General features: G+C 35.7%; 1 protein-coding gene across 1 annotated transcript in view; it reads left to right on the top strand.

The window, feature by feature from the left end:
• AGMO (alkylglycerol monooxygenase) overlaps positions 1-18441 on the top strand; it is a 200138-nt gene that overhangs the window by 75402 nt on the left and 106295 nt on the right. The window contains exons 4-5 of the mRNA XM_082754196.1: positions 4249-4352; positions 12128-12223. Coding sequence (XP_082610322.1) covers positions 4249-4352; positions 12128-12223 — 200 coding nt within the window. The remainder of the gene's footprint in view (positions 1-4248; positions 4353-12127; positions 12224-18441) is intronic.

Below are 18441 nucleotides of genomic sequence, written 5' to 3'. Positions count from 1 at the left end.
AATCAAAATGTAGTGGGATGTGGAAATCACTGAAAGCTGTGGAAATGAACAACAACAAAGGCTCATTTTGAACTTCCCACGTCATGTATTCTTAAAGAGAAATCTTATGTGTATGGTGACCAGTTTCTGTCACCACAAGGGAAATACTTCAGTGGTGAAATATGGCCCAGGTGTTGGATCTATCTTTTAGTCCCATTGAAAGGGATTTGATTAATGCCAAAACAGAAAATCTGAAGTAGAAAAAAAAAAATAAATAAATAAAGCTAAGTGGAATCATTCATACCACTGTGATACGGTTGTGATGGTGTGTGAAACTGAATTTTTATGTATTACTTGTAATGAGGAGGGAAGAAGGGGGGTGGAGGAAATGATAACATCTTCTCTTCAGCTTTTCCAAAAGGAAGAAAGATTAAAGTGGGACGGAAATTTAGTAGTCTCCTTCTGCATAATGAAGACCTATGTCTAATAGAAGATAAAGATGGCATTTTCATTTCAGGTAGTTCTGTGAAAAGTTATACAAATTATAACCTAGCACAGCAAGGGTCTCCTTTGATGGTATGGATTTTCTTGTGTTTTGTTGGATGGAAACCTGATGTGCTGTTTGGATACAGGGAAGAACAGAACAACATCTTACTACTGGAGTTAATTATTGCTTAATACATTGCTGTTATCATTGTGCAGAATCAGTGAATTTTTTCACTTGCTAGACAATATAAATCCTGAAATAATCAGCCTGTAATTTTACAAGAGAATGAATGGTACCATCTAAATAGAAGGAAAGAAAATTGATGCTAGAATGTTCTGGATGATGGACTGGTTATCATCTGGCCCTCAGTTTTTCTCTCTAGCTCTTCAAGTCTACACAGACTCATACATGCAATTACTAAAATCAGAGGGCTGAGAGTAGTTTGGAGATTTGTATCGTAACCATAAAGGAAAATAAAAAATTGTCTTTTGTACTATTATCATTAGTCTGATATATGAATTCTATTGATAAAAGAAAGAAAATGAGAGGCTGAGGGAACTGGATCAGAGAGTAGGAGGGGACCTAAAAGTAGCTTTGCAGCATAGATGAAACATCTTTTGTCAAGAAGATAGAGCCAGGCTTTTTGCAGAAGTGCATGGTGGGAAGACAAGAGACGATGGAGAAGAAAACAGGTTCTGGCTGTATGTAAGAAAAAAACTTTTCCTCAGTGAGGACAATCAGGAACAGGTTATGGAGAGAGTTTGTATGGTTTCTGTCTTCAGAGGTTTCCAAGACCCAGCTAACCCTCAGAAACCTCATAGTTGTTCTTGTTGTGAACAGGAGGTTAGACTAGATATCTCTTCTAGTCCTTTACAGCATGAATTCTATGATGTTAATTCTCCTGAATCAAAAATAGAGGTTTTGTGCTTATTTTTTTTTTTTATAATTTTGTATACTAATTATATTGACTTAGAAAACAGTCAAAATTTCATTAGAGCATTGTCTACATGACAATTCCATTGCCTACTTTTACTCCCGTGTCTTCACTTATGAATTTAAACTGGAGAGATATAAAAAAAACCTACTATAATACTTCCTGGTTTGTATGTGGATTTCTTAAAAAAAAAAAAAAAGTTTCAAAATTAGCTGTATCTCACTCTTGCTCTCCTTTTTGGTCATTATATAGTAACAAACATGAGAAAATGCACAAGACGGTCTTTTATAATTTCATTCTAATTCAAATAATGTTTTTCTTTTTATTTCAAGTAATCATTATTACATATGAATGAAAAAGTGAAAGCACAACCCTATTATAGACCCAAACTTTTCTGTTTCTGTTTTGGATAGTTAGTAAGCAATCAGATGTATTCTTTGATGAGTGCTTCGTCTGTTTCTTACATTTGTAGGAAGTAATGGCTATAATTATTTTTAATGTCCTAATGGTTACAGACTGAGTTTTGGGGTGATCCATTTCACGCTTATTTATTATGTTATTTTTCTGCTCAAATAAAAGTTATAGATAATCAGTTTCTTCCCATTAATACTGAGGACAAAAAGTATTTCTGATCATCAGCGCTGTTAGGTCAAGGAATTTAACATAGACTGTGCAACTGGTGTCAGCAAAAAGAGGATTAAGGAGAAGAATTTAATTCATTTAACTGTAGCAGAAGAAGTCAGAAATGGCCTAAGCAGTTAATTGCTTGTGACATAATTGTTTGTTTATGTCTCTAATATTCCTGTGGTACATTTTTGAATGATAGATCATTTAAGTTGACTGGCACATCTGAAAGATTAACATTATACCAATATTCAGTTACCTTGTTCCGTAACTTAGCTAGTGTAAGAGGCAGTTTAACTGAAAAATGAATGCTAATAAAGTGCCTGTTTAGTAATTCATTTTGAAAACCGTTTGACCTTAACTAGAATGAAAGTAGACTGTAAAAATCATCATAGATTCCCTTCCTTGAACTTTTCACAATGCTGAAAAATGACTGAGGGAAAGAAGCAAGATCCAGTTACTGTACCCTGTTTGTACAGCTGTACTTCATTGAGTGGAGGCTTGTGTTACACACAGTTTGTGATAGGAAGTAAATGCTTTTAAAACAACTAAGGAGACAGGTCTTTAACCTCCACCTTTTCAGATGCTTTATTCACTCATTTAGCTTCTGTCGAGGTCTTGGGAAACGTTTCAAATACAAATTATTATTGAGTACTGAAGCTCACCTGAATAATTCATCTCCTAGTGAGCTCATTAGAGAGAGAAGTTAAGATTTTTATATATATATATATATTATTTATTTATTTATTATTATAATTATTATTAGAGATAGAGATTACTAATTATTGATACAGAGAACATTTGCTGTTTCAGGGACAAATACGTTTAAAGGAAGAATTCTCAGACTGAATATTAAATGAGGTTTATGATAGATGAAGGTAGAGTTTTAATTCAGCAATGGTAATGATTTTCAAGGACTTAGAGGACATTCAGAAATGATGTTGTCATGTAGTCTGTAAAAAATCCATCAAAATTCATTGTATTTTAAAATTTTAATTTCTAACATAAGGCTTTTAACTCCTGTTACAAGACTGTTCAGTCATATTAAATGGTGAAGACATTTTAAGATTCTTTAAGGGGATTTTTTGGCAGTGCTTCAAATTACAAGAACATGTTAATCACCAGACCTAAACTGTTTGATGTAAGCTTGGCACTAGATAATTTCAGGCATTTACACACTATAAGGTCATTCTGTGAATTAATTTCAAATATCTGCCAAGGGCACTTCTCTAATTGCTCTGGTGTAAGAAGTCAGTGGCAATGGCAGCATGCAGTTGATGGTCAGCTAGATAACTTTTAATTTCTGTAATCAGCTGAGGCTGTGTACATTTCATCCTTTGAAATACCTTGAATTTAGTTTCATTATACCTTGAATTGACCTTGAATTTAGTTTCATTATAAATATATATTATATAAATATATATATACTGCTATATAATGCCAAAAAAACCCACATTATTTTGTCTTCATTAACCACCCATTTTCACATTTTGCTATAATTAACGTCTTCTTCATAGCTTGTAGCACTATATCTGATGGCCGTGAACATTCCTGGCTTTCATTTCTGTTGATAACCTCCCACTTAAGACTGGTCAGATATAATTATTTACTGCAATGAGGCCACTCCAATGAGGCACTTAAAGGGAAAATGCCTTCATTTAATTTAATCCAAAATTAGGATTTTGAAATATTCTTCTTCATTTTAGTACATCAGAGGTCTCATGACTTCATAACACAACTGAAATTAGTTTTACCCTTATTCCAGCAACTTTTTAGAACCACAACACAATAGAGTAACTGCTCTCCTTTAGCTGAATCTGGAGTTTCCAGCAGTTTTGAGCAAACAACCATTTGTTTTTCCATTTGTGGAAAAGCAGTGGGCAGGCAATAGTTGCGTTTCATGGTCTGGGGTACAAGTGGACTTGAAGATTTATGTGATTTTATGTGAAAACCATAAGCATAACAGCAGATATCAGTTAAGTTGTTTAAACAGTCAGCTGACATTTAACCCAGTCTAACCAAACTCATCACTGGACATTAGTTTTTACTTCCTGCTATACTATGTTATATTATGGTAAATTGTAAATTGGCATTGTATTATGGCAAAGAGTAAATTGGGGATTTAGTTCCTTTTAGCTTAAGGAAAAAAAAAAAAAAAGCCATAGGAAACAAATGTTGCTTTGTTCTCTGGTATATGCCTCATTAGAAATTATGTGTTTTGCAGAGGTTAACATACTGTGGGCAGCACACCAGGTACATCATAGTTCTGAAGATTACAATTTATTCACGGCTTTGAGACAATCTGTACTGCAGAAATACACCTCCTGGGTAAGTTGCACAAGATTTGAAAAACAACTTAATATCACCAAGATTTAGTAAAAGTGAAAATATTTCCCTTCAAATAAAAACATGTAAATTATTTTATACTTTAAACACTGAAAAGCACAGATGACTTTCAGATTCTTCAGTTTCATAAGCTTTAAAAGTACATTCATTAATGATTTTATAGCAAACTTGAAAAGTGATACACTGATTAATTTTAAGAAGGGTAATTTTAACTCTTTCATAAATTCATAACTTTCCAGGAAAAATGTGACTTTTTAAAAACATTATTTAGTTATTCATGCATCAGTGCAGGAGAAGATCAGAATATAGTATAACTACTCTAGAATATGTCCATGTAGCTGAAAGGAGCAGAGAAATAAGAAAAGATTGCTTTGGACGTGCAAACAGATTTATTTTTGTATCTGCTCATGTCATACATCAGCACTCCAGTAAGTCAAAGAAATATGCCGCCACTTTTATCTAGCTTTATTTCAGACAAAATGTATTGTAAATAATGATCTGTGTATGCATCAAATAGAAATTAAGATAAGTACTCATTTAAAGATTTAATTGAGAATACTATCCAGTTTTGGGCACAAGGTAACTGCTGCTTTTTATCAGCTGCTCTCTCATATTCTCTTATGACTGCTTTTTTAAACTCATTGTGGTTTCTTAGTGTTTTTTTTTTTTTTCATTTTTTTGGTTGTTTTTGAAGTATAAAAACTTCAAAATTCGAACTCTTAGGATTAAATTTCAGAAGTAATTTTAAATATATTTTTATAGATAGAAGATATATAAAAGCTGTCCTGCAGTGAGATATAATGGTGGAATAAACATACAGTCCTCTGTGAATCTCTATGACTAGCCTATGAGCAAATGACTCAAACCCAAGCGTGTGCACTCACAAAAATCCAAATCCAGTGTAGCTCCATTAACTTCAATGAAGTTTGGATTTATGTTCACATAACTGAGAATGGGTTTAGCCTGTTGTTCTTAGTTGTTTCAAGCATATAACATTAGATAAGTTTAAGCAGTAGGTTCCAAAAAAGAATTGAGCTTTTCTAGAACTTGTGAAAACTCTCTCTTAGTTTTGCTTCTTAAAATATTCTCTGTAAATTATTATTTTTATTCATAAAATAGTCATCTGATTTTAGTACCAGTGCTGCAGATTTAAATGGCCATTATGAACAATAGTCAAAGTATCTCTGTCACAGCCCCACTTTCTGTGTAAATACTGCCATGTTAAAGATTTAACTTTGAACATTTTACCCATTGGGACCATATGTACAAACGCTTAACAAAAACAATAATTCAAAAAAGACAGAAAGCCTGTGTGTGTACATATGGGTATGTTTATGAGTATTTTGTCTGCCTGAGTGGTTTTGAGGGTGATACCTCAGAGAGTACAAAATATTGAGGAAGGCCAAGGCATCTGGCCATCTTAGGTTCTAGAGACCATCCTCAGGACCACACTAGTACCACTTGTCAAATAATATATGTGTATTTAAAATTGATTGGTTTTGAACAAAGGGAAAACAACATAGAATCTATAATACTTTTGTGTGCAGTTTTTTTCTGCCAATATTTTATATTAACCAACACATTTTGTTAGTATAAATATGGGGATTTTCCTCTCCCCATAACTTTTGGAGAAAGAAAACTACTACACCTTTCAAAGCCTAAATGTGCACAAGCACTATTCCTGCTAATTCTTGCACTTTTTTTTTTTTTTTTTTGGACTGCCAGACTTGTCCAGAACCACATAGATGCTTCAAAGCTGAAACCCAGTGAAATCTTTAGTTATTCTCTGGGAATGATCTATGTCACTGAATCTGTACTGTTGAATGCAGCTTCAGATCCAGTTTTGTGGACGCTGTGAGAAAGTTGTGGTGGATGATGTGGGATTTTAAGACTGTTCTGTTGCCAGCTATGTATGTGTTTTAAGTTAAGGAGTATAAGATAAATAAATTAGAATATCAGTCTCTATGGGTTGTGCTTGTGCTGACTGAAAAGATTTGAAATGAAAAAGAGAAAAGTGTTCTTTAACTACAATCAGTGGTGTGAAATGTACTCTTGAAATTGGAACCAAATGTCTATTACTTCATGTCATTTGCACACAAAACATTTCCCTTTGTCCAGTAGAGGAGAGATGATGCAGACCTAGTGTTAGACCAAGAGATGGTTTTGAAGCCCATTTGGGGAGGAAGTAGATGGAAAGAATGTATATTCATTTTTAAGAGAACATCAGGATGCTAAGGTTGTATGCCTTTTTGCTATTGATGAAGCACCTAGTTGAAGTGTAATTGTGATAATAACTTGATAGTTTTAAACTGTACTAAGGTTTCAATTATGCTCTGTTGATTTTAATTCAGTGGAAATGTTTGTATATAAATTTCAAAAAGGTAATGGGTAACACTTTTTTCCAGCACAGAATCACAAATTTGACTTCTTTTCTATTGAGGAGTCTGACAGGTCTTGGATCTGTAAAGGATGCTTTTATTATATTTACCTTTATTTCCTGAAATAGGAAATAGTATACAAGGAAAAGTATACCCCAATGTGAGCTGCCATGGAGGCAGTTTTCCTGTGGATCCTCACTGTGCCCCACAACCCCTTTGCTTTGTGCTGATGGTGAGCCTGAAAGATCAACAGGTAGCCCCAGAGACACATCCTGGAGAGAGGTGGGCTCAGCACTGGATCTGTGCAGGAAACAGCCCTTCTGCTAAACCTCAGGATCTTCAGACTTTTCCCTTTCTTTCTTTGTGGAAGCATTCATAAGCTTTTGCTTACAAAAGAGAGACAGAAAAATAGGTCATGACCAATTCAGAGAGCATGTAATAATGTGGTGGACACACATCCTTCCAAAAGGGCCGATGCTTTAATTCTTGAGGCATAGTTGTGATGCAGCAGCCCCAGATATAAATTCCTCTCCACCCCGTCAGTAAGTGTCTTTCCCATCAGGTTATCAGTTACTGTGGCTGTGCCTCAATCTCTGTTGCTGAACCCACAAGTGCGAAAAGATCTATGAGTGTGATAAATATTTTTTCTTGAGTTTTGACCAGAAATTCCATCTTTGAGCCAGGAAATATTTTCTCCTACAGATTAGTGAAAGCTGGTATGTTCCCATGAAATGTTTTGATTTGGTGAATTGGCATTTCCAGTGAAAAAGTACTTAGGGATTTTTTTTTTTTTAACTGACATTGATCTTGTTGCAGTGGAACCATAAGTAGGAGACTTATTTTTTTATTTTTAATTTTTTAAGAGTAGTTTTCATTTCTCCCTACGGGTTCTGATTTTGTGAATGACCTTTCAAATCCTTTCTGTCCTTTTTTACGTTTCTATAAATACATCAACACAAAAAGGAGGACTAAGGAGAATCTCCATCCTTTGCTGGATGCGGGGGGAAACTTAGTTACAAGAGATGAGGAACAGGCGGAGGTGCTCAATGCCTTCTTTGCCTCAGTCTTTAGCGGCAATACCGGTTGTTCTCTGGATACTCAGTACCCTGAGCTGGTGGAAGGGGATGGGGAGCAGGATGTGGCCCTCACTATCCATGAAGAACTGGTTGGTGACCTGCAACGGCACTTGGATGTGCACAAGTCGATGGGGCCGGATGGGATCCACCCAAGGGTACTGAGAGAACTGGCAGAGGAGCTGGCCAAGCCACTGTCCATCATTTATCAGCAGTCCTGGCGATCGGGGGAGGTCCCAGTTGACTGGTGGCTAGCAAATGTGACACCCATCTACAAGAAGGGCCGGAGGGCAGACCCGGGAAACTATGGGCCTGTCAGTTTGACCTCAGTGCCAGGGAAGCTCATGGAGCAGATCCTCCTAAGAGTCATCACGCAGCACTTGCAGGGCAAGCAGGCGATCAGGCCCAGTCAGCATGGGTTTATGAAAGGCAGATCCTGCTCGACGAACCTGATCTCCTTCTATGACAAAGTGACATGCTGGGTGGACGAGGGAAAGGCTGTGGATGTGGTCTACCTTGACTTCAGCAAGGCTTTTGACACCGTCTCCCACAGCATTCTCCTCAAGAAACTGGCTGCTCTTGACTTGGACTGGCGCACGCTTCATTGGGTTAGAAACTGGCTGGATAGCCAGGCCCAAAGAGTCGTGGTGAATGGAGTCAAGTCCAGTTGGAGGCCAGTCACTAGTGGCATCCCCCAGGGCTCGGTGCTGGGGCCGGTCCTCTTTAATATCTTCATCGATGATCTGGACGAGGGCATTGAGTGCACCCTCAGTAAGTTCGCAGATGACACCAAGTTAGGTGCGTGTGTCAATCTGCTTAAGGGTAGGAAAGCTCTGCAGGAGGATCTGGATAGGCTGCACCGATGGGCTGAGGTCAACTGCATGAAGTTCAACAAGGCCAAGTGCCGGGTCCTGCACCTGGGGCACAATAACCCCAAGCAGAGCTACAGGCTGGGAGAGGAATGGTTGGAAAGCTGCCAGGCAGAGAAGGACCTGGGAGTGATGGTTTATAGTCGGCTGAATATGAGCCAGCAGTGTGCTCAGGTGGCCAAGAAGGCCAACGGCATCCTGGCTTGTATCAGAAACAGTGTGACCAGCAGGGCTAGGGAGGTGATCGTCCCCCTGTACTCAGCTCTGGTGAGGCCGCACCTCGAGTACTGTGTTCAGTTTTGGGCCCCTCGCTACAAGAAGGACATCGAGGTGCTTGAGCGGGTGCAGAGAAGGGCAACGAAGCTGGTGAGGGGCCTGGAGAACAAGTCCTACGAGGAGTGGCTGAGGGAGCTGGGCTTGTTCAGCCTGGAGAAGAGGAGGCTCAGGGGCGACCTTATCGCTCTTGGTAAGTACCTTAAAGGAGGCTGTAGTGAGGTGGGGGTTGGTCTGTTCTCCCACGTGCCTGGTGACAGGACGAGGGGGAATGGGCTTAAGTTGCACCAGGGGAGTTTTAGGTTAGATGTTAGGAAGAACTTCTTTACTGAAAGGGTTGTGAGGCATTGGAACAGGCTGCCCAGGGAAGTGGTGGAGTCACCATCCCTGGAAGTCTTCAAAAGACGTTTAGATGTAGAGCTTAGGGATATGGTTTAGTGGGGACTGTTAGCGTTAGGTCAGAGGTTGGACTCGATGATCTTGAGGTCTCTTCCAACCTAGAAATTCTGTGATTCTGTGATTCTGTGATTCTGTCCAAAATTAAGCTTACATTGCAAGGAAACATGAGGCAGTTAGGAAAGCATTCTCCCTTGTCAATCTGAAATTTACCTATACATTTATATAAAATTTTCCTCATCTCACAACTTAGGAGGTGGTAGCAGTACTTAGAAGTACTTTTAAGTAGTACTTCTAGTACTTATTGAATATGAACCTTCCTTTGCCTGAGTCACCTGTAAATACGGTCAAATTGCATATGTTAATTTTAGGGAAAAAGCATATAATTTTTAACTCTATTTTAAATCCAGCAACCAATTCCATGCATGATCTGAACACAATTTTGTTTTGTTTTGTTTTTTATTTTATTATTTTTATTTTTTATTTTTATTTTATTTTCAACTTCCTTTCCGTTCCTTTTGAAAATTTCCTAGTTTTATCATGTCATTAGACAGGTACAAGCAGTAATAAGAGAAAACTGCATTAGCTTTACCAGCCGTGTGTCCTACTTCTTCATTGGCTTCATTGCAAGATGACCTTTGAGAAAAACCATGCCAGCACCCTAGATGTTGTGAGACAAATATCTTCCAATCTTTTCTTTTTAGAGCTTCCCCCACTTTTAATAATTAAATACTAAGAGGGCTAAGGTTGGTGGCAGGAAGCCAAAGGATCTCAGACAAGAGACTGACTCTATGTCAGTGTTGAGGTTATTTCTTCTAAATTGTGGGAGATTTACAGAATCACAGAATCACACAGAATTTCTAGGTTGGAGGAGACCTCAAGATCATCGAGTCCAACCTCTGACCTAACGCTAACAGTCCCCACTAAACCATACCCCTAAGCTCTACATCTAAACGTCTTTTAAAGACTTCCAGGGATGGTGACTCCACCACTTCCCTGGGCAGCCTGTTCCAATGCCTCACAACCCTTTCAGTAAAGAAGTTCTTCCTAACATCTAACCTAAAACTCCCCTGGCGCAACTTAAGCCCATTCCCCCTCGTCCTGTCAACAGGCACGTGGGAGAACAGACCAACCCCCACCTCACTACAGCCTCCTTTGAGGTATCTGTAGAGAGCAATAAGGTCGCCCCTGAGCCTCCTTTTCTCCAGGCTGAACAAGCCCAGCTCCCTCAGCCGCTCCTCGTAGGACTTGTTCTCTTACACTGGATTTCTGTCTCAGATCATGGAGAATCATGTGTTTGAAAATAGTTCTTTTATTCGGTGCATAAGATCTGCATTACATATTTAACTAATACATACCTCTACTCCAAAATTTCATGCCTAAATGAAATTTCATGCCACCTTCGATGGCATTTACTAGCTCCCACCTTCAGTAAGAGCTGATATGAACTCTTGTGAGTTTAACTAGACCAAATGATTCTTAGGGATTGAATGTGAAAATTTCACATGAATATATTTTCTTTTTTTGTTGTTTGTTTCATAAATATTTCAGAAGTGCTTCAGTCTTCAAGGATCAGACTGATTAAAACAAGGTTTCTTTCCAGTGCTTTGGTCTTGTTCCAGTGTTGAAGCCAGCAGACCAAGCTGGGATTGGAGGGCCTTAGTACTCTTGACAGTGAGAAACTACTGTGGTGATTTTCTCCAGAGCATCAGTCACATCAAAGGGATGGGGATGCATTTGTTTCATAGCCCCAGCTTGATGTCTTACCTAATGGGTAGATCTCTTGACAAAAACTGTGGGAATATCATAATTAAATACTGTATAATACATGTACGTGCCATTTTTTTTTGCAGACCTATGCTAAAAGAATTTATGGCTCAGGAGGCCTGTCGTGGCTATCTTATTGCTTTCTCTGATATTCAAGGAGTTGATTTTGTGAGAAGGACAATAGGAATTTGAATCTGTACTTTAGGGAAGGATTAATTTCTCAGAGCAGCTGGTGTAACACAAGGTAAGGTAGAACAAAAAAAAAAAAAAAAAAAAAAAACCAACAAAACACCTTTGCTCTGATGAAAGAAGACTGACTTCTTAACATGTGAATGTCTTGTAAGTCTCATCCTATTGCTCAGCCAGTTAAGAAACTATTTGTGAAATTACTGGGACTCCACTCTGTAAGAAAACATTATGTTTCCTAAGGAGGTAATTTGCTGAAACTATTTTCATGCCAGCACATCTTTAGAACCCAGCAATATATCAGGGCATCAAGAGAGATGCTGTGAGGAAGTTAGGGTGAGAAATTATAATTAATTTTGAAAGTGGAGCAAAGTGCCTTACCCTCATGATGCTCATGGAGGGAGTTCAGATGGAAAGGCTATAATGCTATAAATTCCCACCTTGCTTATTCTGTGATAATTCTCCCCTTTAAGTAAAGCCTTCATGTCAAGGATACGTTGCTGCATGCTACATATAGTGCAAAGAATAAATGTCTCATCTCAGGATTTTTAAGTTCTTTTCTTGATTTTGCTGCTTGCTCTCTTTATGACTTTTGGTAAATCACTTTCACTGAAATTTGTCCCACCTGCTATTCCATGTCTAGCAGTAACATAATAATCAGTATGTACTCTATATAATGTCCACATTACAGAGGTTTTAGAAGATGAAATTAAATGATCTTATGCAGTGCTTTGAGCTCCTGAAATTGTACTTCATTATATCACCACAACTTTAGTGCGATAAATATAATGTATATTTTCTTTTTAATTTTTCAGATGTTCAACTTGCCAATGGCTCTTTTCATTCCACCATCAGTGTTTGCTGTTCATCTACAGTTTAATCTACTTTACCAGTTTTGGATACATACAGAGGTAAACTAGGTTTTTAAGCCATACCTAAACAGTTAGCCTGGAGCAGTGTCCTGGAAATCTACTAGCAGCTGATTTATTGTGTAAGAAAAATCTTTGTCTGAATTCTTTAAGGAGAAACATCTGTTCATTTTTATTCCTTTTGCTGAATATATATTGCTAAGTTTATAAGAAGCAATGAGGCCAGTTGGTCCCAATTAGATTAAAAATAATAATAATAATAACTGTAAGGAATCAGAACTTTTTAATATTTTAATACAATATTTTCCTGTCTTGCAGCTTATTAAATATTTCTGGCAGATACTGAAACTGATTTTATTTCTAAGATAAATATTTTAGAGAAAAATATCCAAGCTACAGTACTTCTTAAAGACCATTTAGAGTTAAAACTTAAGATATTGTTTCCTTTTTAATGCAAGTAGTTCTCAGATGAAAAATATTATTTAGTTATCTAATAGCTATTTGCTTATGACTGCACCTATTTATTTGTTTTGTGGGTATATAGGCAAAATGTATTTTACATACATATAGAGTTAATTACCCAGTGTAATTTGTAAGTAGTTTTCCATACTTCTCAGGTAGTTGGACAGCCTTTCATTCTCACTACAGTAGAGGTGTTTAAAGGTTTTGCATGTTATATGGCAGTAGCATGTATGTCAGTAGCCCCTGCTGGGCTGCAGGCTAATTACCTCTGCAACCCTCTTACTCCCTTGATTACTCTCACTACTCAGATGCTTTTTTCCCTCTGTAGTTTCATTATGCCATCTATAGGAATTTTATTTTGGAAAAACATATATATATTTTTATTTGCTATTTTTTTAAATAATGTTTTTATTTTCTCTTTTCTGTGTGCTTGCTTAACAAAAAAAAAAAAAAGAATAATAAAAAAAAAAAAAATAATAATAAAACTAAGATGTACTTAAAACTACTAAGTACTTACAGTGGCCCAATAACAAACTTCTACTGTTGGCATTACAGTTCTATTGGGCAAATTTCTAAAACCATTAATATGTGTCTCATATTAGAGGAAATTTTCATAGTGTATGTGCAAGTGTAAGTTTAGACCATAGTCTAAACAGGAATAAATTTCAGTCACAATAAAATGATAAGTACCCTTTACTACTAAATTATTGTATCAGTAGGAAAACAATGTATCTTTTATACTGATCCAATTGATCTAATCATAGATCTTTGTTTACAAAGGAGATATTCTTAATGTTGATATTGTTGAATTTGTAGTGCAAATGAAATCAACTGAAAAATGTTGAAGTTAGGCTTTAAGATCAAAACTGATGTCAAAACAGAAATAGGGTTACACCACTTATTAACATGTTTCCTGCTCTCAAGGACAAGGACCTAACAGACAAAAGAAGGGAAAGCAAGGGAAATAACAGCAGCTATTGTAGCCATGGAGGTTTATATTAGCCAGTATTTTTGATGAAGTTAAACTGATGTTTAACAATTACATTTTTTGTGTGTGTGTGTGTGTGTGATAACTGCTACAATTCAACTGTTTTAGAGGTTTGACATCTCTGATATTTTTTCAAATAGTCATTTTACTGAATTTTAACAGTATCTTACATTCTACTAAAACAAAAATCATTTATATAATTCCCAGTTCCATCATAGTTCCTCAACATAGCTCCTCAACAATGCGGGCCTGCCACATTATAGAAAATGTGATCCTGGTTCAGTGACTGCTGCTAAACCTTGATCTGAACACTACGAGATTCATCATCCCCAGCTGCTCTGGAAGCCTGTGCTGGCTGCTGATACAGTGTGGCACTTTGTGTCATTAGGGGGTCCAGTGGAGATGCCTTTCATCAGTCATATTCTGCCACTAGAAGATGTAATAGTTTTCTTAAATTGTTTTCCAAAATGCAAGAGGATTTGTTAACAAATGATCAATTTATCCTCAGATTTCTGTTACTACTTATCAGTATTCGTATTTCCTTAGGCAGAATTTGGGCCTATATTGACTAGTCAAGAATGTTTGGAAACCATAACTTCACTACTTTCAATTACACATCTTCGTCCTTCAGAAAAATAAAATCTAGTAAGATACAGTAAAAACGCTTTGTTCTATAGTAATCGATTTCTTTTTTTCATCACACTGAATGTCTTGTGCACAATTTAATGTTTTATGAAAGAAAAGATACATGATATTTAAATAATAGGAAACAAAAATTGTATGAAACTTCCTGAGGGAAGATATTTTATTTAAGTCTAGCTAGGTTTGAGTTTTTGCTGTTGTTGTTTAAAGAAATAACTCAAATTGAATTTAATAATTAAAAAGAATTATTGTGCTTTGCTGAACCTTTGTATGTCATGTTTCAGCCTAGAGCGAACATTCATAGCCAAAGTATGATCCCTTATATTTTCCCAAACTTTAACTTGTTGTTTCAAGGCACTGAAAGGGCTGCTGCCGGGAAAGTTAACATTCCAGCCAGACCCAGTACAACAATGTTCAGAGAAGTTTCCTGTATTAACGCTTTGGCCTTCTTCAATATTTATCGTGTCAATTTTTGTTCTTCTTTCCTATTAGAATATCAGGCATGGTCCATTTCATTTTAACTCAGGTAGCTCATATATTCCTTCATAGACAGTACACCGAATCACAAATATCAAAAGTACCTACTTTTTGTCTCAGACTTCCCTAGTTCCCGTATATTCGGTAAGCTGTTGACCTTTTATGTAAAATAGTACAGAATTCTAAACACTTTGAATAAGGATTATACTATACCATATTTTAATAGTAATAAAAGATCTTAAGCACCAAAATCAGAAGGGGCTATTGATACAGATAAAGAATTTCTATAATTATTAAATAAATGGTGGGTGTCCTAGACTGAAAACAGCTGTGTGACTTAAATAACTATGTACTTTCATTTAACTGTATTTTTTCTATCTGATTGAATAGAATTCAATAGATAGAATTTCTGCTATCTGATGTCCATCTCTTTTTTATTTGTTTCTTCATTGCTTCTCTGCATTATCACACTGTATATATGGCAATCTGAAATAATATCACAAATTTTCCAAAGATTTTTCTTTAAATCTCCGAATAACACTCAGGTATTGAAATAAATATATATAATATATAATATATAATATAATAGCTCATTTAAATGAGAAAGGAGAAAATAAATTAAAAAAAAAAGTTTTTTTTTTTTTTTTTTTTTAATTGTGGATAAAGATAGGATCCCAATAAATCAAGAGAAAACAATTTTTGGAATTTTGGTTCAATCCAATCCTATCATGTCAATGGAATGAGTCAGATGTTGCCTTAGATGGACTGGGAGAAATTTTTCTATGACTAGGCCATGCTCATCTAGACATCATCATGAGAGAAGTTTAAAAAAAAAAAAAAAAAAAAAAAGGCCTTTGGTCAAAAAACACTAAAAATCTAATTTTTCAAAAGCCACAAAATGTTTCAGGACTTTTACTGACAGACAGAAATACCCTATTTCAGTTTATTTTCACAGGTGATTCAGGTCTGTGGCTCATATTAAACTATATCCTTCCGTTATGCATTTATTACAACCAATAAGTTAGGTGCGTTTATAACCTGATAGACACCTATGAAAAACAGAAATTAGTTTCTGTTGGTTTAGCTGTAATTTTTATGAGATGTCAAATTGTATTTGGAAAATATCAACTGAATCAATCCCTGTTCATATTAATTGTGGCAGTAGATTATTCCTTGTCTGTGTGATCTTTGACACGCATTAGTTTCTGTTTAATTTTCTCATTTAGGAAAAAAATGAAATCTATGCCCTTTACCATACTCATAGAATTCAGGTTTCTTAAGGCATCTCTTTTCCCATGTTTGTCTTCCTTCCTTACCAAAGCAGAAAAAGTGCTACTGTAAACCAGGAGTAACATGGGTGAAAACAGACAAGAAAGGAGTAGGAAACATTTTGACACCTTATGGAGGCTGGCAAAAGAGAATTGAAATCACTACAGAGGCCAATATTTTATTTATTTTATTTTATTTTATTTTATTTTATTTTATTTTATTTTATTTTATTTTATTTTATTTTAATCAGAAGATTAGTTCAGTAAAGCTGATGCTTGTTGTGGAAGTATATGGTATTTGGCGTCTCCCTCCCTTTCAAAACCATGGGTCCTATTTCCAAATCACAAGAGGCGATTTAGTAGGACACTCCTGTGCTGCATGCAGGTTAGCTTCTTTAGCTTTGACTTCTGCTCTGTGTTCTTAAAAAAAAAAAAAAAAAAAAAAAAAGTGACATTGTGGAGGCTTCACTCTTTCATGAAAAGGAATCCTGTTTCTGGCACGAAGCCATCCACAGCCCATTGGCTGTCAGTACCAGGTGAGATATTGTGGCTCAGTCCTGAAGTCCCTACCTCAATCAACTCTTACCTAAGAAGACAGCCAGATTCAGAAACATCTATGCTTTTTGAAATGTAAGTAGTCGATAAGGAAATTAAACAAGATGATTAAAAAGGCAAGTAACATTAATAAAAATACATACAAGTTTATGTACTTGTTTTAAGAAGCAGTACACCTGTGATTACTATATCAATATCAAAAGCTTATCTTGAAAAAACATATCTTGAAAATCTAGAGGACATATATGTCTCTTAAAGCAAAAACTATTTAAGACAAAAGTCCAATGGGTGGCAGTTGAAAGTACCTAATATCTTTTGCACAATGTGATAAATAAGTGATAGCATTAGACAATAGATAAGATATTCAAGTGGACAAAAAGTAACAGTTTTAAATAGAGTTTACATTCCACATGAGGAAAACAATCTTTACTATGAGAGTGGTGATGCACTCCAACATGTTGCCCAGAGAAGCTGTGGATGCCCCATGATCCTTTATTGATCCTTTATTTTCTCCATATTTCATTATTCCATTTACTTATGCCAGCCTTTTCCACATTTTGTGCTTTGGTCTCATTGAAATAAACAAAAAAGGAATGCAGAAGAAAACATGTAAAAAAGGTTTATTTAAAATGTTTTCAATAGCTTAGCAGTTTAAAATGAATTTAGAAATCTGATCCTTAAAACTAAAAGGTATTTTCTTGACCAAAAAATAAGATTTTGATTTTAAAAAGCATTTTAACAAAATTTAGTTGACTGTAATGTGTACAAGTCTTTGTAATGGGAAAATAATTTTGTTTTTGTGGCTATTTTGTGGAGTAGGAGGAAGATTACTCCTGGCAAGTAAAAACATAAAATAAAAAAATAAAAAAATTCCCAAGGCCATAAGTTTGCTAAGGTGTATATTTGTCCCTAATTTAGTGTACAGTGAATAGTTCCTATAAGGTCCATGAGTAATGAGTTCAACTTAATGTGTAGAAGTTTTCTGAAAAAATAATGGTGTAGAAGTGCTATCGAATGGATCACAATGGAAACCAAATATGATTAACTAATTTAATTTACTGGACAAGATAAACATGTTTGGCTTTTTTGTTTGTTTGATTGATTTTTGTTGTTGTTTTGTTTGTTTGTTTTTGTTGCTGTTGCTTTGTTCTTAAATAGTAAAAGGTAAAATCAGTAATCTAATGCATTGAGTATAGTTGTGAAATTGTAGTCTCTTGAATTTTTCACTAGAAATTCATTTTTAATTAAAATAGCACATGTCAACCAAATCTTTCATTTTCTGTATGCTAACATGTGGGCTCATTTAGTGAAAGAACAATCTTATTTTCTTTAATTCAGTCACTTAATTCAGTGCACTAATTGCACTTTGATGTGCCCTTCAAATCATAAACACACACGTCTGTCCTATTCAGGTTACAAAGGATTAATATAAATTCACAAGCCATTCATAAGACTTTCGCAAAAAAATCTTAAAAAAAATCATAAAAAGATTGATCAGGGGTGAGATAGGCAGCCACAGTGGTGAGATTGATCAGGGGTGAGATAGGCAGCCACTCTCCTAGTCTGATATTTAAGATTATATCTGATAACAGAGTGACCCAGATGATTAATATGGGATTGCTAGAAACAGATCACATCATCTGATGTTCTACTGGCTTGTAATTTTCTCACTGTTATGAAGATACATTAAACTATTCTCAAATGAACAGGAAATGAGCCAATCACTGAGTTGCATAAAGAAAAAAAATGTTTTGCAAAAGAAAGTTGTAGTCTCTTTCCTGATAGATGACAGTTGTTTTATTTATTTATTTGTTTGCTTTTTATTAATATAAAGAAAATCATTGTTCATCTGCCACAAACTGAAAGTC

This window comes from Aythya marila, assembly GCF_965140915.1.
Source record: "Aythya marila genome assembly, chromosome: 2".
Taxonomy (NCBI): Eukaryota; Metazoa; Chordata; class Aves; order Anseriformes; family Anatidae; genus Aythya; species Aythya marila.
This window is presented reverse-complemented; position numbering and strand designations above follow the sequence as displayed.